We start from the raw sequence: 20,241 nt of genomic DNA on the forward strand, positions 1-20,241 counted from the left end.
CTGCTGGAAAATGCTCCAAAGTACTCTACAAAAAGTTTTGTTTTTTTTCGCGAATAGCCTAAAGTAGTGTGCATGGACATATAGGATGACACTATTTAGCTTCTAGGAGCAGAAAAAAAATGCTAATGTGTGCCATACACGTAACAATGCCTAAGGCCCGGTTCACATTAGTGCGATCACGGAGATCGCATGTAATCCGGAGCGCACTGCTCCTAAATTACAAATGCGATCTCGTGTTCGGTGCAAATTTCAGCCATACACTTTGTATGGCTGAATTCGCACCGCATCCGCACTAAACTCGCACCTGACCCTTTTTTTAATCCGCAGCAGAATCTCATCCCATAGTGGTTCACACTAGTGAGGACCGCGACTTGTCAGGCTGACAAGTCGCCTGACAAGTCGGATCAACGCTGGTAATCAGCCCGAAAAGAAGCTCATGTACTTTTTTCAGCTACAGGCGTTTTTCTTCAGGTGTTAAAACGCTCAGATGTGAACAGGGGCCATTTAAAGTGGTAGTATCACGATTTTTTTAACTTTTAACTACAGGTAAGCCTATGATAAGGCTTACCTGTAGGTACAATTAATATCTCCTTGCCGGCAGCTTGTCGGAAAATCGCTCCCATGCGCATGCGCGGGGGTGACGTCATCGCCGCTCCGGCCAATCACAGCGCGGAGCCGCCGAACCCGGAAGAGACGCCGTGGGATCATGTCCGTGCCCGCAGCGGTGTCCGGGGGTCCGTGACGGGGCTTCGTTCTAAGGTAAGTAATTCATAATGAGCTAGTATGCTATGCATACTAGCTCATTATGCCTTTTGTCTTGCAGGTTTTTTTTTTCCTGGGTTTACAACCGCTTTAAATGAATGGGGTTTTACTTGTTGGGCGTTTTGGAACTATTTTTTTTTTTTTTGAGCGTTTTTGGAGCTGAAAAACGCTCAAACGCCCAGCTGTGAATGGAGCCTAAACGCCCCCGCCTATTAGCTTATGTTTCCAAAGCACATATGCTTTTAGAGGAAGGGAAAAAAAAACCTCACTCCTAGTGCGTCAATGCAGCAGCGTTTTGGCATAAAAAAAACGCTTGATACGTATGAACGCACATTGACGTTAGTCGCATCAAGCGCTTGAACATTAATTTCAAAGACCAAAATAAATTCTTCTTTGGGCCAATGAAATGCATGAACACCCAAGCACTTGACGCACCTAAACATGTCTAGGAGCGTTACATGCGCCAAGTGTTTTGTTTTTTTTTTTTTCTTTTCTGAAACACTGCTGCTAGGAGGAAAGGCTTTTAGGGCTCTTTCACACGGTCCGCCTCCGCAGGCGGATCCGTGTTGCTCAGCGGGGATCGATCCGCGATCCCCGCTGAGCCGGGCGGATGACAGCTCCGTCTCCGCTTGCAGAGCGGAGAGGGAGGTGTCTCAGCACCCGCTGCCCTCTATGGGGGATCGGAGGAGAGCGGACCGCTTGTCCGCTCTCATCAGATCCACTCCGCTCCGATTACTGAACGGATGGAAAAATAGGGTTTCCATCCGTCCAGATTTCAGCACAGGATCGGATGCGGATGGCAGCGGGTGTCAGCGGAGGTGAACTCCGCTGACACCCGCTGCCCCATAGAGCTGCATGGAGGATCCGATCAGATCCGCCTAAAAAACTGACAGGCGCATCTGATCGGACCGCCCGTGTGAAAGAGCCCTTAGGAGAGCTGAGCAACATTTCCAGTTTTCATGACATTGGAAATATAAAGATTTTAAGACAACTCAGGAAAGAAAATGATCTCCTGAAGGTAGTTCTGACCGCATCCGCTTACTGGCTTTTTATATTTGTTTACAAATATGAGCATTACCTAATGTATCCTTTTATTGGGGGTAAGGGTGGTTCAGTATTCTTGTTTGACAGGTTCTCTTTAAAGTATACAGCTTTGAACCAAACTTTCGTTTATTTTATCCCCCCCCCCCCTCCCCATTATAAAATTTTCAGTAGAATTACTCAGGAACCTGCGTCAGGAGGGCACATAAAAAATCAAGCACTTGCATGTGCAATTAGTGTGGAGGCCTGGCCCCAGTTAAGAGAAACATTATTACTCTTGACCTTTGCAATGTGTTTATTTAAGGTGTAGAACCACCCTGCATCTCCTGCATAGTTTTATTTACCTTAACCCACGTGGACTGCAGTATTAACTCTTTCCTGGAGTATCACAAAATGGCAGCTGTGTAATGTTTCTTTGGCTCTGAATGTATACAGTGTGTATGCATCTGTTTTTACTTGGCATGCCAGAACACAAACATGTTTAGCGTTCCCTGCTTTGTCTATAGTAAGCTTGGAAGCAGGGGTCCTCCTCCTGCTGTTCTTCACATACCAGCATGATCTTTCAGCTTGTAACCGATACAACACAAACAGGCACACGCCAGCTCTAGCAATTGGGGAAAAAGGCGTGGGATTTAGTTGTGATTCTGTTACCAACTCCTAGAAAAAAAAATTCAGAGGTCTATATAGTCACTTTTTTATTTTTTTTATTTATTTATTTACTTATTTTTTTAACATTAAGGTCCGGTTCACACTTATGCGATGCGGGAAGGCTGCGAATTCGCAGCCTGTTCCCGCATCGCACACACACCCCCGGCAGTTCACACTGCCATATGCGATACGCTGGGGGTGTCAATGTAATCTTAACGACACCCCAGTTTGATCGCATATCGCAGTGCGATCGTGCAGTTCGCACAGGATCGGATCGCACAAGTGTGAACCGCTGTGCGATCCGATCCTGATGCGGCTTCCAAAAAGGGTCCTGTGCGTGTTTGCTGCGGTGCAAATTTAGCCATACAAAGTGTATGGCTAAACTCGCACCGCACAGCCGATCGCATGTAATGAAGGAGCAGTGCGCTCCGACATTGCATGCGAACCCCACACTCGCAGAAGTGTGAACCGGGGCTAAGAAAAGCAAGATTGCAAAAATTTAATTTTTGCAATTTGTTAGAGATGCATTGGCCAGAAACTCCCATTTTCAGACTGTAGTAGCTCTATCGTTGCCAGACCTATTACGTTTTTAACTGTAAGGCCAGGTTTACACTGCTCCAGCATGGAAGTCGAACGACTTCCGATCCGACTTTGCCCTATGATTTCATGTCCGACTTCCATGTAACTTCAATGAACGGGATCCGACAGTACCAAGCCCTTTGAGTCTGGTATGGATCCTGAGGGGGGGGGGGAACCTAAACCAATATTAAAAAAAAAAACAAAAAACACATGGAGTCCCCCCCAAGACCATACCAGACCCTTTGATCCGGAAAGGTGGGGGGGGGGGCAGGTGAGCAGCCCCCCCCCCCCGGACCATACCAGTCCACATGCCCTCCACATGGGGGGGGTGCTTTGGGGCACCATGCCCCCTATGTTGATGGGGACAAGGGCCTCTTCCCTGCAACCCTGGGCGGTGGTTGTGAGGGTCTTCTGGCAGGGGACTTATCGGAATCTGAAAGATTCCCCAGATCTTACTTGGGGACCCCCAGATCCCAGCCCCCCCAATGTTAATGAGTATTGGGTACATTGTAACCCTACTCAATCACCCAAAAAAGTGTCAAAAATAAACAGTACACAGGTTTTTGATAAAGTCCTTTTAATAAAGTAGCTCCAACGTGTCTTCTTTCTCTGGTGATGTCTTCTCCCACCAGTAATTCTCTCTTCGCTACCCCACAACCACCACCCAGGATTGTCTGGAAGAGGCCCTTGTCCCCATCAACATGGGGGGCAAAGTGCTTTGGGGTGGAAGGGGGAACCCCACGCCATTCTTTTTTTTTTTTGAGGGTGTTCCCCTTAAAGATCCTCAGAGCACAAGTCCCATGCTTAGTCTTTTTATCCAATTTTAATGCTATTGAATGGGCTACAGTTAGACCAAAGTAGTGCAGCAACCTTTTTCAAAGTCAGACTGACTTTTGTCAGACCAGTTAAGATGGCTTTCCTAGAGAACCATTGATTTATACACGTCATGCGACATTTTGAGCGTAGGTTACACCTGTGTCAACCGGGCCTTATACTAATCAGTAACTGTTTAAAATATTAGACCCCATGGGGTAGCTTCTGTTCTGATCAACTCGCAGATCGTCTACTGATCAGAGCAGAACAGGACTATGACGCATCCCTGTCTGCACAGTTTCTGCAGAGCGAACACAGAGCCTACTTTGCTGTATGGGCAGCAGGGAGTAAATGTACGTCTACTCTACATATACACCTGACTACCTCCGATACGCTCCACCTAAATGAAAGAGGATGGAATTCCCCTGCCTCCCCTCTTCTTTTTTTTTTTTTTTTTCTTTTTTTTTTATTTTAGTGTTCTTTTATGTTTACACCCGAAAAGACCCTTCCGATGTTAGTCTGCTTGAAAATTTAACAGGTGACTCGATTGGAACGCTTGTGTGAAAGGGGCCTAACACACTGTGTAACCACATAAATACTTAGATAAAATACATGATGGTGGTTTAAAATGCAAAAGCAAAAATTTATTTATTTTGTAGTTTACTAATTCTTAAATGTTTGGGCTATGTTTCTTTTTCTCGGACACTAGTAGCACTGTTAATCTGGTGAGAGGGTAGTGTTTGGCCTCTTGCAAACTGCTGTCTGAACTTTTCAATCAGGCATACAGGCGTTTTTTTTATGTTTTATTTATTTTTATTTTTTTTACTGATCTAAATGGATCCTATTGTTTTTAATGTGCCTGTACACAGACGCGTAAACATGCACTATGTATTGATCAGCAAAAAAAATGACAGCAATCATATCCCCTCTCAAGCGTCTCTTCTCCAGAGAGAACAAGTTCAATGCTTGCAGTCTTTGCTCATAGTTGAGATCCTCCATTCCCCTAATTATCTTTGTTGCCCTTCTCTGGACTGTTGTAGTGTCTCTGTGTGTGTCCCCATTGGACAGATTTCCCCAATTCCTTTGGTACAGAAGGTTATTGCCTTGCAGGAGAAGACTGCAACAAAACACTTATTTTCCAGTTAAATGTTAGAACCCCTGACAGGGTATTATTGAGATCTGTTCCGATGGCAGCCATCCCCTCTTGTCCGGTCGTTGCAAGTTTTCACAAGGACCGGAAATCAGGTGAAATAAGACGCATGATGTTGCTCCTCTCCAATTTATGCAAAACCATTTTTGCAAAAGTTGGACTTTTTTTTTTAATTGCTCCTAAAAATACTTGTTGCTTGAATTTTTTAAAACTAATTTCACACCTTTTGTGGTGCAGGCCATTGTTATTCATTCAGAATGGAACCCTAACCCACAAATACAGTAGGGGACTGATAGACCTGCAGTGTGTTGCAAGAAAACCGGAACCAGCAACTCAATTTTCACTCTTCAGCACAGTGTACTACAACACTGTGGTGTGAAGGGGCCATGATACATTGGGCCACTGAGCCAATGAGTGATATCAGAATTTTTGATCTTTGTTTGTTTGGGATCAGTAACTCAGTATTTGAGCCATTGGATGAGTTTTCCTGTCAAGCAACTTGTTTTCTGAAGGGGAATCCAACAATGTCAAGCACTTATTTAATATTGATTGTCTTTGTGTTTATAGAGCTCTATGCTAATCTAGGTTTTAAATTACATACACCTTCTGTAGGAATGCAGGATAAACATTCAAAAATTTACTAAAGATACTAAGCTTCATTGCATACATGATTATTATAATACATATCCGTTTGGTGCTCAGTAGTTTGTACAGAAGTAAAGTTTATTGTGACACTAATTACCAGCGATAAGGTAGTAGCAATAATACTGACATCATAGTTTGTGACTCATTCTGCTCAACAGCTTTGCAAATATAGGTGAGGAAAAGAAAAGACTTATTAAAAATGTACCAAAACCAAATGGGCAGCTAGGATTGTTGGTAGCATATTCTGCTGCACTTCATGCATAATCATTTAGAAAAGTCTCTTCTTTGTGATGTTTAAAGTCCTTTTTTCTGTACAGCTGTAGACACATGCACAAGACCCAATTTAGTAAAGAACCCTGTTTATAAAGGTATATGTAGTAGATATCGACCAATTATCGGCAAAGCCGATATATCGAGGGCCGATATGCACTTTCCCCGATATATCGGAATCACCAAGGTGGCCGATATTTCGGAAAGTTCTTGTACCGGAGTGATCCCTGCAGCTAGAGGCATCACCCCGGTACCGCTGTAGCATGAAGATATGTATCTGACTTTCATAGCCTTGCATGCTGATCCCTCTAATACAGCTAGGTAGGTGATATCAATGTCCATCTCCTCCAATCTCCCTGTACACACTCCTCTCCCTTCCCCGCTCACCTTCCTCTACTCTCCGTTCCGCTGTAGCATGAAGATAAGTATCCCCTCCCTCTCCATCTGCTCCGTCATGTAAGGGGTAAATTATATTCATCTGTCTCGGCTTGGCGTTCGGCATGTTTTGTCTAAAACCGGAGCATGCGCATCTTTCACAGGATACATATCTTCATACTACACCGGCGTCCATAGCCGACGGTCGGCTGTTTTGTAATGACAACCGATGCGGCTGAGAAGCCGCTCGGCTGTTATTACAAGGAGCGGGAGGGGATGTCCCCCCCTCCTGCCGCCTTCCGCGTCTCGCCAGGGTCTCCCGTCCCACCGGGATACCTGGGCAATCAGCTTGCACGTCCGCCGATGACCCGATTTTAAAGCCGCTTTCGGCTCTGATCTGGTCTCCATGCAAAAACCTGGATGTGATCTCATGACATAAAAAAAGACAGCATTCAAAACATCCAAACTTGGCATTTTGAATGCTTTTAAGTGCAGAGGAGGGGTTCGGGGTCTTTTAGACCCCCAGATCCCTTCACAAGAGTACCTGTCAAGTAAAAATGTTGTTTTTTTTTTTTTTTTTTTTTTTAAATATACGAAAATATCGGCCGATACCGATACGCGATGACCAAAATATCGGTATTGGCAATAAAAAAACAATATCGGTCGATCCCTAATATGTAGTGCAAAACTGAAAAAACTGCAGTTAATGTTCCAGCCGGACTACAAAATATACAGTGTATACAACTTTACAGTGCTGGGTCCTAGGTTGAAATGCAACCATTGAGACTGTATGTCTCTTATGTGGGTTTTAGGCTCCATGTACACGGGACGTTGTTAAAAGTCCCTTTGAATGCTGGAATTTTTAGGACGTTTGAAACGTCCGTTCGGTCGCGTTTGTACCCGCGTTTAGCAGCGTTTGCGGGCGTTTGCGTTTTAGAAGCGTTCCTAGAGGTCAAAAAAATTATTCCCCTTTAAAATGGAAAAAAGCGAACGCTAAACATGGGTCATCGCGTTCGGACGCATTTGTGCGTTTGAAACGCCGGGAAACACACGTTCGAACGCAAATAATTGCGTTCTAAAAACAGTCCCTGAACGCAACTGCCTGCAAATGACTGTAAACGACCATGTGTACATGGACAGATAAGATAAAATGTAGATGGGTTCAGTGGCTTCTGAAAAAAACGCCCAACTGCTCCTAAACGGCCATTTCCAGCGTCCCGTGTACATGGAGCCTTAGTTTTCCCTACACAGCCCAAAAACGTAGTAATGCATTTAAATAGATTTTAAGTAGTTGTGGTGTTTTGTTTTTTTCAGATTTAAATAAAGTGGTGATACCCTTTTTAGTTTTTTTTAACCCTCTTTGTCATAATGACCACTGTCACTAGAACTGAAATTGATGTCCATGCAAGGCAAAGTGACTTTGTCTCTGAAAATGACATACACACTACCCAGCCCCTTTTATATTTTTCTTAACCGCTCTCCCATGCAGTGCGCTGCTCTTTTGCAGTTGCTGAAAATACCAGGTACTTAAAGGTATGGGAGAATAAGTTCCTCAGTACTCAAAGGTATAGGAGAATACTTCCCTCAGTGCTGGCTGTAGAGGACCAAAGAGCTACGAGGGAGCCCAGATAAGGTACAAAAGGATTGTAGAGACAATATCACTTTTGCAAGGTGAGACTGTCTCCTCCGTGACACAAATCTGTAGAAAAGGTTATCTTGTCCCTGTGCAATTCATGGTGTGATCTGGCCCTGTGTGTCCCATATGTCGTTTTTTTAAATGAACTGTACGTCCTGCTTAAAGCCCCTTGGCCCCCTTCATTTGTATGGGGAACAATGTTCCACAGTGGATAAGTGATTAGCACTTTCACCTAGCAGCACTAGGGTCGTTGGTTGGAATCCCTAAAGTTTGCATGTTCTCCCTGTGCCTGCGTGGGTTTTCTCTGGGTACTTCAGTTTCCTCCCACACTCCGAAGACATGCTGGTAGGTTAATTGGCTGCTCTCTAAATTGATCCTAGTTTGTGTATGTATAAATGTGAGTTAGGGACCTTAGATTGTAAGCTCCTTGAGGGCAGGGACTGCAGCGTGAATGAGACAACTAGAAAAAAAACCTTCTTCTCAAAGTGCCCTTGCAAAGATCTGCATTTATCCAGTGCAGAAAAATACAAACCTAATACTCACCTGCTGTGTGCACTGATATTGCGCAGAGCAGCCAAGACCCTCCTCTTCTTGGGTTCCCCTTCGGCGCAAAAGGCGCAGCTCTGTGTGTCCATTCAGACATGGAGCCGCGGCCCTACCCTGCCCAATCTCTCTCCTCATTGGTTGGCTGACTTTGACAGCAGTGGTGGCCATTGAGGAGGGAGAGTACTGGACAGCCAAGTCTTTTTCAACATCCCTGGATCGAGATGGGGCTGAGGTAAGTATTGGGGGGGGGGTGTACACAGAAGGCTTTTTATCTTTATACAAAGAATGCAATAGGTAAAAAACTTCTGCCTTTACAACCACTTTAAATGTAACTGTTTTGGTTAACTATTAAATTGATGGGTTCAGTTCCGCTTTAATGCGGAGCTATACTCTCCTTCACTCCAGTAGTTTGGGGGGCGAACTTCCTGCTGACTTTGCCATGGCGAGATTACCTGGAAGTGGGAGCGGGTGCCAAATGTGGCAGTGGAAGGGGGGAAGAGGCAGATAAGCAGAGCTTCCCCTTTTTGGGTGGAGCTCTGTTTTAAATAACAACTTGCACCAAATCTACAGTTTTTTAGGTAGGAGACAAACCAATTTAAGCCCAATGTCATTAAAAACTTAGTTACAAAATGTTTTCTTTTCGAAAAATGGTTTAAGCCTTAGAAGTAAAAACTGACCATTATACGCATTCGTGCCAATATTACTTGGTTCATCCCCTGTAACAGAAAGTTATTCTGAACAACTTGATCTGTAAAAGTGGTTCTAAAGTCAGGTTTTTTACCTTTTAAGTTAAAAATCTTCTGTGACCAATTCCCGCCAGCCCCCTTTGTATACTTACCTGAGCCCAATTTCGATCCAGCACTGCTCCCACTCTCCCTCCTCGCAGGTCCCAGCAGTGGGAGCCATTGGTTCCTGCTTCTGTCATTCACAGCCTGTGAGGAGAGTGTGGGGAGGGGTGGGCCGGATCCACACTGTGTGTGTGTTAACTAGATGCACACAATGCAACTTGGGATTGAGACCGCTCAAGTATACCCAATAGCAATGCAGGGGGACCCAAGAAGAGGAGGATTGGGGTTGCTCTGTGCAAAACCAGAGCAGGTAAGTATGTCTTTTAAAAAAGAAGAAAAAAAAAATTACCGTTTACAATCACTTTAAAGTGGGAAAATGACCGATCGGCTGTTACTAGGAGGGGAGGGGTATATGTGGTTCTGCAGCTTCCTAGAAGAAATGTATTTTTAATTTTCATACCAAATATTGATTGATTCTAGTGCATCCATGTTTGTGCAAGAAATGAGTGCTCTAGTGTAAAATTGTGACATTTATGTGCATGTGACTGTTATGAAATTTTAATAAGCAACAGAGTAATTTATTTATTACTTGGCAGCTGTGAAGGATCTGCACCCTATATATGCAAGCCTCTGTTTTGTTGATATCTTTAGCTCTTAGTAATTGAATAGGTTCCCTGCTTTCAATCTTGCGTTTGTCTCCACTCACAGGTCAAATCGGGATTGTCAGATTGACCAGCATCACCGAAACCAATGTCAGTACTGCCGACTGAAAAAGTGCTTCCGTGTGGGCATGAGGAAAGAAGGTACAGTACACATGTCCATGAGACAGAAAAATGGAGAAGTTTTATCTATATTGGGTCTTCATTATTAGACGTTTTTCAGCTGCCATTTTCTAGTGTAGATAGAAAGGAAGCCTTAGGTTCTTTAGGACATTTAAAGACTTTGGAATAAAGATTGTGCCAACAAACATTTTAAGCCACACATGATGACCAGTAAGCCATTTTTAGGCCTGGACTGCAGAAATGATGTTTGGAGGCTGGTTGCTATGGGTAATTGGAAATTTTGTCCCCTAACCACACTCCTCACACCTAGTGCTCAGCGCAGTCCCAAAGCACTGACAAGCCAGTTTGCCTTGTTTCTATGATGTCAGTTCACACCACTGCATTGAGGGGGTGTGCACTGGGGAAAAAAAGTACTACACATGTTTTTGACACATTTTTGATGCATTTCGGGGAGGTGCGGGAGTAACCAGCGGTAACTCATCAAAAACGCTGATGCGTTTCTGCTGTTTCCATAGAAGTCTGTTTCCAAAGGAAATCATGGTAAAGAAGTACAGCCAAAACTCATTTTGGCTGTACTTCTATGGATCACAGGAGTGCAGTTCATTCTGCACTCCTGTGACCCATTTTCAGCAGACAGCGGGCTGACACCTGCTGTCGGCTAACGTCACAGAGTCAGTCCTGGCTCAGCAAGATTGTGACCATATGGTCGGAATTGGCCCACATGCCTAGACCAGCACCTGGCTCAGCCTCTCAGCAAGCCGCTGAGAGCCTGGGCTGACTGCTCTTGCCCCCTCTACTGCCCAATGCTCTGATGGGGGGGTTACAGAGCATAGAGCTGGAGACTGACAGTCACCAGCTCTGCTCAGTGATTGGGGGTGTTTGATCGCTCTGTTCTCAGTGTTAGAGCTGGCAGGGGACAGATGCAGCATTGGACTGATGCTGCATCCACCTAGGTAAGTATGATTCAGGGAAAACAAAAAAATCAATACTTCTCTTTGAAATGGACTATATTGCATTTCTGCAAAACGCACTGCAAAATGCATAGGTGTGAACCTAGCCTTTCAGGGGCCATTCATTCAGCGCAGCTACTGGTGTAAATGGACCCTAATTCTGGTTATTGGGGCTTACTAAAATGTTGTCATCGCTTGTTGATTTACTGTGCTAACCATAATCTGTTGTTTTTGATTCTTTTGATGGTAGACTATAGTAAAGCTGCCTCTTGAGCATAACTACTTTGATCTACAGCACATCATTAAAGGCCTTCTCTAAAAAAGCACAGTGTATGACTAATTCCACTTGTGCTGTTTCTCCATATACTTTTGTAATTTATTCGTGGTATATACTGAAGGATACGTGCAGTCTTGTTTTGTTTGAAATACCTGACAACATGAACTAATTTCTGTGTTTCTTGACCAACTAAAACCTAGGGTATTGGCACAAATTTTACCTCTCTACCAAAAAATGCTAAATCAACCTGTAAAATACTTGACCTATCTTAAAGCGGTTGTGTCCTCAAAAAAAACATAAAACAAACCCTGCAGGACAATGGCATAATGTGCTAGTATGCATCACATACTAGCACATTATGAAATACTTACCTTAGAGCGAAGCCCCGACACGGTCGCCCGGACACCGCTGAGGCAGCTGACATGTTCCCTCGGCGTCTCTTCCGGGTTCAGTGGCTCCGGCGCTGTGAGTGGCCGGATCCTCGTGACGTCACTCCCGTGCATGCACTTTTCGGCGAGGAGCCGACAAGGAGCTCTGAAGGTCCGGCAAAACATGCCGGACCTTCAGAGCGCATGTGCCGCTGGTGTTAGCGGCTGCATGCAGGGTGAAAATCGTGCTGGTTTAGGAGATATTCATTTTACCTACAGTTAAGCCTTATTATAGGCTTACCTGTATGTAAAAGTTAAAAAGTATACTACTTTTAATGTTTTTTTTTTTTTTTTACAGTTCTTTCTCCTATAAAGCAAAGTACATGTAGTACATTGTCCTATGTTTCAGAGTGCTAGTTTCTAAAGCGGGGTACACATGGATAATTCAGCCGGTTCCTGCTGAACCAGCCAAATTTGGATCTGTGTTTAGACCTCTCTATTTAACAGAAGCCAATTGTTAGACCTGCTTCTACTGAACGGGCCTGCTGTAAAACCCCTTTAAACTAAAAAAAAAAAACCTCAGTGTGCACCCAGCTTAAAGCCTAGTACCCACAGGTTGAATGTCAGGTAGCATCGGCCAGTTCAAAAAACCGGCTGACATTCGGCCTGTGTGTACTGCACCTGGTCGGACAGAAGCCGGACGTTCAGCCACACGGTGATGGGGCATGACTGAAAAAGGTCTGCCCATCGGCTCCTGATCAATGCTCTCAGCCAATGGCCATACTAACATCGCAAAAAAAAAAAATTAGAGTGTACTAGGCTTAACCCTATCTCTGAGGTCTGACCTGCCCCCTCTCCCCTCCTGCTGTGGCCAACCCGACAACCACTATGGAGGCAGCTGGTTCATAGCTGCAGGTTGTCTTGGCTATGAGTGCATTTCTTAGACAAACCATGGCAAGAGGAATGCAGAGGTTGCTGGTCGCAAAGCAATTGGGCATGTACTCTTTGCCAAAGGGAGAAACCGTGACTAGAGAGAGCCAGTGATTGACTGGTTCCTCTAGTTTTCCAAGCTTTATAAAGCATATCCTTTTTTTTTTTTTTGTTCTAGACTATGGTAGAAAAGAATTAGAACTAGATTAGGATTAGAATTTGAATTAGATTGTGTTCCCAAAGTGAAAATTCACTTTTTTGTTTCTTGTGACCATTGTCGCAAGAACAGAAAGTGGTGGAAAGAAAATTCAAAATTTTAAAGTTGTGAACAGAACAAAAGTTGGGGAGATATTTCCCAGTTGTCTTTGGGACACATTTTAACCCTTCCCTAATATCCAAAAAATGTACATGCATGAACGGGGGTCCCACTCTTTAGAGTGTCATTTTTCAGTCTTTTTTCATTTTTCAGTCTCATTTAGTATATATTTGTAGAAGGGAGCTTAGTTGTTACAAAAGCTGTTTTTTTTTTTTTCTTTTTTTAGCAAAAAGAATCTGCTTCAAACTTACCTTGATTTGTAGACGGTTGCTTTTTATCTTGAAACTTGACTCCTTTTTTTTTCTTTTTTTTTTTCTTCTGGTTAAGTGAAGGGGTTAAGCTGTGACTATGGATAAACAGCCAGGGGCAGGGAGTGTGAGTAAAGGGCAGGTGACAACCAGCAACAGCATTTTTATCACATGACATATGACCTCCTTGCGGATAAAGGTCAGAGCTGCGATTCACATGTGATTACTTTGCATGTGTAAAGGAGAATAGTTGCCTGTAGAGAGAGGTTAAAGATAACCTGTGACCGAGTAGAATATTGCTTGCAACTTTCTAAGGTCTCATTCCTACTGGCAATATCAGAGAAGTATAAACCAAACATTTTTTATGCCTCTCAGATCACTTTTTTCTGTGTTTTTGATGTCACTGTGTTTAGCTGCATTTACACGCTTTTAGCCATGTTTAAAATTTCTAATCTGCCCCTTGACACACAGATTTCTTTTTCTGTAAATGCTAAGCGTGTAGGGCTCCATTGAAAATTCATTATCTGCATTTGTGTGTTTACAAATATCCTATAATTACAGATTATATTTATAGAATAGATGGGGCTCTTTCACACGGACGTTCCGTATGTCCGTAAATCACCCCATCCGTTTGCGGGTGATATACGGACATAATGAATGTCTATGGGGTTGCGGATGTCAGCGGATGACCATCCGCTGACATCCGATTTTCGTCCTTTCAGTTCTGTTCCGTTTTTTTGGAACGGAACAGAACCCTATTTTTGTTCCGTTTTTAAAAAACGGAACGGATGCAAAATCGGATGTCAGCGGTGTCATCCGCTGACATCCGCAATGCCCATAGGCATACATTATGTCCGTATATCATCCGCAAATGAACGAATGGGATGATATGCGGACATACGGAGCGGATGACACAAGTGTCATCCGTGTCCGTGAAAAAATAAAAAGTGCTGGAGTGGATCGCAATACGGTCCGCTCCGTGTGAAAGAGCCCTTAAACTGTTTCTGTGTTGCATTTATTATAAAAAGTGTTTCCAGTGGCTTTATTAGAGCTTACTTAGTTTGCTAATAGGTAGAATAGTATTGAGACTTTTGAAATAAGTATGGTCAACTAGAAATTGGATTAAAGTGATATTAAACTTAGTTTTTTGGCTAAATTTGCTGATAATAACAGACCATAAGATACTCTTGTTGTTTTTACAATTTGAGCTTCCTTATACTATTCCCTGACCCAACCCCACCCCCCTTCGCTTCGGGTATGTGGGCTCCCCCCTGTGCTTGCTGGGACCTATGGTGTCCTGCCAGAGTCTCCAGTTCATGTGTGCTCTCGTTTTAGAACTACTTTACTTGCAGACATTAGCAGGGCGAGCGGTACACAGAGCCAAAACCACGCCTCTCCTCCTCCAAAACAGTGATTGACAGTGGTTCCTGAGTCAGTGTGGGTTTGGCTCTTTGTCCCTGTCCGTTCAAAACGGAAGTGTGCACATGTGGGACTCGGTCAGTCCCGGCAGGCACAAGGGGCACATACCTTAATTCATGGCATTGTTGCCAGGGACAGTGTAAGGAGGAAACTCAGAGGAGAAAATGTCTAAAAGCAAAAGCATGCAAGTTTTGCTATTGGCAGCTGATATATATATTAAAAGGTTTATATATATTTCCCCTATAAAAATAACAAACATGTTATACTTGCTGTGTTGCCCGAATTCTCTTTTTCTCAGGTCCCTCTTCTGTGGCCCCTCCTTCCTGTTCAGTGCCTCACAGCAAGCAGCTTGCTATGGGGGCACCCAAGCCGTGTCACAGCTTCCTGTGTCCATTCAGACATGGAGCCTCGCTCCCCTCTCTCCTGATTGGCTAGCAGACTTTGATAGCAGCAGCAGCCAATGGCGCCTCTACTGTGTTTCAGCCAATCAGGAGGGAGTATCTCAGATGTCTAAGACACTTGTGGACATCGCTGGACAGAGGGACCTCACGTAAGTGTGAGGGGGGCTGCTACACACAGAAGGTTTTTTTATCTTAATGCATAGAATGCATTAAGAAAAAAACTTCTGACTTTACAACTTCTTTAAAGCAGAACTTAACTGAAGGTTCACTCCTCCTCATCCTCCTCTGCCATTATTGCCAGTTATTTTTTTCCTGGGAGTGGGCACCTTTTTTTTGACACACCCTCTCCTACTTCCACAATTCTCGCTTAATTTTGAATTGCAAAAGTTTGCCCCCCTTGCCCGCAGCCTCCTGGGAAATGTGTTTTGTCCCACAGTCAAGTTTGCAGTGCTGGGGACCGTAAGAGTGGTGATAAACCAGCCTTGGTAAAGATAGCACTGAACCCCCTTCCTAACCAGACCAATTACTGTAACCATATGAAATGTGTGTCCTTTTTTTTTTTTTTTTTTTTTTTTTTTTCCCCCCACACAAATAAAGCTTTCTTTTGGTGGTATTAAATCATCACTGTTTTTTTTTTTTCCGCTATTGAAAAGTGACTTGAAAATTTTGTTACCCAAAAAAAAAAAAAAAAAGCATTTGTCTCTTACGTTCATTGATGGACATAGCTCCCATCATTCTTCACCATTGGGTTATACTGCCCCCCACAGGCGTAGGACACTAGGCAGAAAAAACTTCTGTTTACACCCATGGCCAGTCCCAGGGGGTATACTCCCTCCACCTGCTAAAGTCACTCAGTTTTTGTTCAGGAGTAAGGACCTAGTTCCTTGCTGTGATCTTTGGTCTTGGCAACATTTTAGATCCTTGCCTCTATAGATATCAGAGATGCCTATCTTCACATTCCAATGTGCCAGTCACCTTCGTTTTCTCCGCTTTGCTGTGGGAGAAGAGCATTATCTGTTTGTGGCCTTACCCTTTGGTCTTGCCTCCGCTCCTCAGGTCTTCACAAAAGTGGTGACTCTGGTGCTAGCCTTGCTACGCCAATGGGGAATCTCAGTACTGGACTACTTGGACAATCTCCTTCTGCGAGTGGAGTCTCTTTCTGCTCTGGTGGAGAACCTGGAGATCACAATACGAACTCTGTGGGAGTTTGGATTCTGAATTCTCAGAAGTCTGCCCTGGTTCCGTCCACAAAGCTGGATTATTTGCGTCTGAACTTGGCTGTAACAAGAGTGCTCCTTCCTCTGGACAAACTCCACAAATTGCAGGCTTCAAATCATCCCCTGCTGTCCAACAGATGGCCATCCCTCCAGATTTGCATGTGGATGCTGGGCCTGATGGTATCTACCTTTTTGAGGCGGTTCCGTTTGCACAGTTCCATATGAGGTCCCTGGAAAGGGAGATTCTGACCAAGTGGGACAAGACTCCACAGTCTCTGGACAATTGGCTTTGGCTGGGAAAATCCTTCCTCCCCTTGTATTGGGCAGTGGTCACCACGGATGCCAGCCTGTCTGGCTGGAAGGGCATCTTGGGCAAGCATTCTGCTCATGGGATCTGGATGCTGGAAGAGTCCAGACTATCGATCAATGTCTTGGAACTCTGAGCGATCAGACTGTGTCTGTACCATTGAACTGATCATCTTCAGGGATTCCCAGTGCGCATTCAATCAGACAATGCCACGGCCTTGGCTTTTGTCAATCACCAAGGGGGCACAAGAAGTGCCCTGGCGGCTCTGGAGATAGCCGGCATTCTAAGGTGGGCAGAATGGTTTGTTCCAGCCTTCTCCGTCATACACATTCCCAGGGTGGAAAATTGGCAGGCGTTGGACCTCGGAGAGTGGTCCCTTCATCCTGAGGTGTTTAATCAGCTGTGCCTCAGTTGGGGCACTCCTGAGGTGAATCTGTTGGCGTCTCGGCTCAAAAGAAAGGTGGAGAGATTTGTGGCTCGGTCAAGGGATCCACTAGTGGATGCCACAGACGTGCTGGTGGCCCCGTGGGGTCAGTATCGTCTAATATACGCCTTTCCTCCTCTCAAGCTTTTGCTCAGACTCCTACGCAGGATCGAGGCAGAAGGGATTCCGTCATCTTAGTGGCCCCCGGACTGGCCTCACTGATCTGGTGCGGCTGATCTCCTACATTTCTTGGAAGCTTCCTCTCAGGGAGTATCTGCTGTCCCAAGGACCAATCTTCCATCCTGCTTTACAGTCGCTGATTCGGTGTCGATGATTCCTACGTTGTTAAGAGCTTATTGGAAATTACCTTGCATACCTTGGATGTGGTCCGGGCAATTAGGGTGTACTTGGCAGCTACCGAGTCTTTCAGGAAGTCAGACTCTCTCTTTCTGCTCACGGATGGACCTCGCAAAGGTTTGTCTGCTTCCTCTGCGACCATTTCCAGATGGAATAGGCCTGAACCACGTCTGATCCATCAGGGGTCAGGTTCCTCCTTTCCCTGTTAAGGAGCATTCTACTAGGGCGCTTAGTGCCTCCTGAGCCTTCAATTATTAGGCATCAGTGATGCAGGTTTGCAAGGCGGCCACCTGGTCGTCAATGCACACTTTTACAAACTTTTATAAAGTGGATGTGTTTGCATCTGTGTATGCTTCCTTTAGACGCAAGGTTTTGCAGGCTGCTGTTTAAGAGGACATGATCCTCTTTGAAGGTGTATTGTTCTTTTCAGGTGGGCTCCAGGTTTTTTGGTTGAGCCTCTGTTGCCTGGTTGGCTAATGTTTTAGCCTTGAATTTTTTTCTGTTTCCCACCCCTCATGTTTGACCCTGTTTTGGGGCGTCCCAATGGTCAACAATGATAGGAGCTGTGTCCGTCATTATAAGAAAGAGAGAATTGAATTTTGACTTGCAATAAAATCAATTTCTCTGATGTTCATTGACAGACACAGCACCCATCCCTCTGTGGAGTTTTAATTCTCCTGACTGCTTGTAAGAAAACTAAGTGACTATAGCAGAGAGTTTTTTTTTTTTTCTGCCTAGTGTCCTACTTTTGTAGGGGCAGTATAACCCAGTGGTCAAGAATGAAAGGAGCTGTGTCTGTCAATGAACATCAGAGAAATGGATTTTACGGTAAGTCAAAAATCCCATTTCTCTTACGTCCTCCGACAGTCGCCGCCTCTTCATATTCGTCACAATGGGGTAATTGACCTTTCTCCGTAGGAGTAGCTAGGCAATAGAATATGTCAATATTAAAGCTTTTAACATATCCCACCCCCAGGGGGTGGTCCCCTCAGTCAATACCCTCCTGCTTCCTGTTCCATACCTCAGTTTCATTGACTAGCTGTTAGGAGTTAGCTGGCTGTTTCTGTGCTGGGGCATTTTGTCTCAGCCTTTATCTTCTTTTTGATTTTATTTTAGTTTTTTTCTCTCTCTCTACTTAGCTGTTACTTTTGTCAGCATTAGTTAGTTCTTCTGATGAAGAGGATCTTGCGGGCTGGGTCTCGGGCTGGCCCCCCTGGTCGCAGGTTGTGGGCCAGTGGCTTCCCAGCCTGCCATCGAGCGTTCAGTCAGGTATTTTTCCTGGCATTGGTGAACGACCCATCCCTGTTCGCTGCAGGGATGCTGTGGTGAGGTGGCTACCTCACTGGACGCCATGCGGTTTCGCACCGCAGTTCTACTGCGTCTTGGCTGCGACTCTCCCTGTCACATGTGCAGTGGCTTGATCGCTTGTGCAGGTTCCCCACGCCATTCAGAAGGTAAGTGTACTCTGTGTGGGGACCTGTCTGTTTGGTGGGTGTCAGTCTGGGACTGTGTAACCCTGCATGTCTGTTCACACTGTGGGACTCCCTGTCTGGATGCTGCTGTGGGCTGCAAGGAGGGGGGCTGTGATACACTGTTCTGTGTTACTAACTGTGTGATTTCTCTGTGTGACATGCTATATGTTGTAGGGCATGCTGTGGTACATGTTTGTGCAACATGCGGCGGCCGCTGCTGCGGTCCGCCATTTTAATGTTAACTACAGGCTTATGAGGGCTTCTCCTATACGCTGGGAGCGGCGGTTTTGGCGCCAAAACGCCGCCATTTTGGGGGCGATCGCTCCGGCCTCATGTAGCACTGCAATTACCTCCTCCCCCGGCGGCCATTTTCTTGTAGCCTTCCATAGGCTTTATAGGAGCGGCTTCTGGTACATCACTTCCTTTTCCCTGGGCACACCGATCGATGCAGCAGCAGTGATCTCTCCAGGTTTTTATCCTCCTTAGTCCTGTGTCCTTGCCTAAGTTTGTAGTTTTCCCTGTGGGGGTCGACTTGTGCAGGGGTGTGTGAGCGGTGGGCTGCGCTCGCCGCGCTTTTAAAGGGGCAGTTACCCTTTTTTTCTCCTACACACTTCTGGGGGCATGGATTCTCAGGAAAGCAAATTTCCTCCCCCTTTACTGGGTGGTCAAGGGGCTGCTGCTGTTTCCCCTGAGGGGGGCGATTTGGCCACAGTTGTGGCTAACCTGGCTGCTCAGGTGCAAATGCTTGTGGCTGCTCAATCCACTAAACGGCCCAGAGTTTCAATATCCTCTGATTCAGAGGGCGAAGGTGATGGGGCTGCTATGGCTGGGGTCCCCTTATCGGGGTCCCGTTCGTCCCTGGACTTTGCAGGGTCGGAGGGGGATGCAGAGGTTGAGGGGGTTGATGATTCTCCCCCTGGCTCGTCTGAAGAGCTTGCAATCATGGATGAATTGGTCACTTCTATCAAACAAACGCTGCATTTACAGGATGAACTGTGTCCACCTGCCGTTCTGGCTTCTTATGGGACACAGCGGAGGCGCAAAACATCGCAGGTTTTTCCTTGTACTGAGGATTTTCAGCGCGCTGTTAGTGAACAATGGCGCAATCTAAAGAAACCTTTTGCTGTGCCGAGTAGGTTCAAGCTGCGTTATCCCTTCACACCCGCCACTGATGAACGTTGGTGTGTGCCGCCTCCGGTGGATCACGCGTGGCGGTTTATAATAAATCTACTGCGATTCCGGCAGAGGATACCCCGGTGTTCCGGGAACCTACGGACAGGAGACTGGAGTCTCTTGCCCGTCATACTTACTCGGTTACCGGTTCCATGCTAAATGCTATTTTTGCTTCCCTTATGGCAGCTCAGGCTGTCGCGGATTGGACGCAAGTACTCAGGCGCGTCCTGGTGGCTGATTCTGCTCCGCCGACGACTTTGGCAATGGTGGATCAGATCCATCAGGGGGTCATGTATTTGTGTGATGCGGAATTGGATGCAATTCCTTTGGCTGCACGTGTGCACAGC

The 20,241-nt window shown here is 45.4% G+C and overlaps 2 protein-coding genes across 3 annotated transcripts in view; one reads left to right on the forward strand and one right to left on the reverse strand.

The window, feature by feature from the left end:
* Positions 1 to 20,241, forward strand: part of NR2F6 (nuclear receptor subfamily 2 group F member 6) — a 72,078-nt gene that overhangs the window by 37,141 nt on the left and 14,696 nt on the right. Inside the window, exon 2 of the mRNA XM_082266798.1 lies at positions 9,962 to 10,056. Within this exon, the coding sequence (XP_082122924.1) occupies positions 9,962 to 10,056 (95 nt within the window). The remainder of the gene's footprint in view (positions 1 to 9,961; positions 10,057 to 20,241) is intronic.
* OCEL1 (occludin/ELL domain containing 1) overlaps positions 1 to 20,241 on the reverse strand; it is a 245,874-nt gene that overhangs the window by 20,846 nt on the left and 204,787 nt on the right. The gene's annotated exons all lie outside the window — the stretch shown is intronic.

The sequence above is a fragment of the Pelophylax lessonae genome, assembly GCF_965119305.1.
Source record: "Pelophylax lessonae genome assembly, chromosome: 1".
NCBI classification, from domain to species: Eukaryota; Metazoa; Chordata; class Amphibia; order Anura; family Ranidae; genus Pelophylax; species Pelophylax lessonae.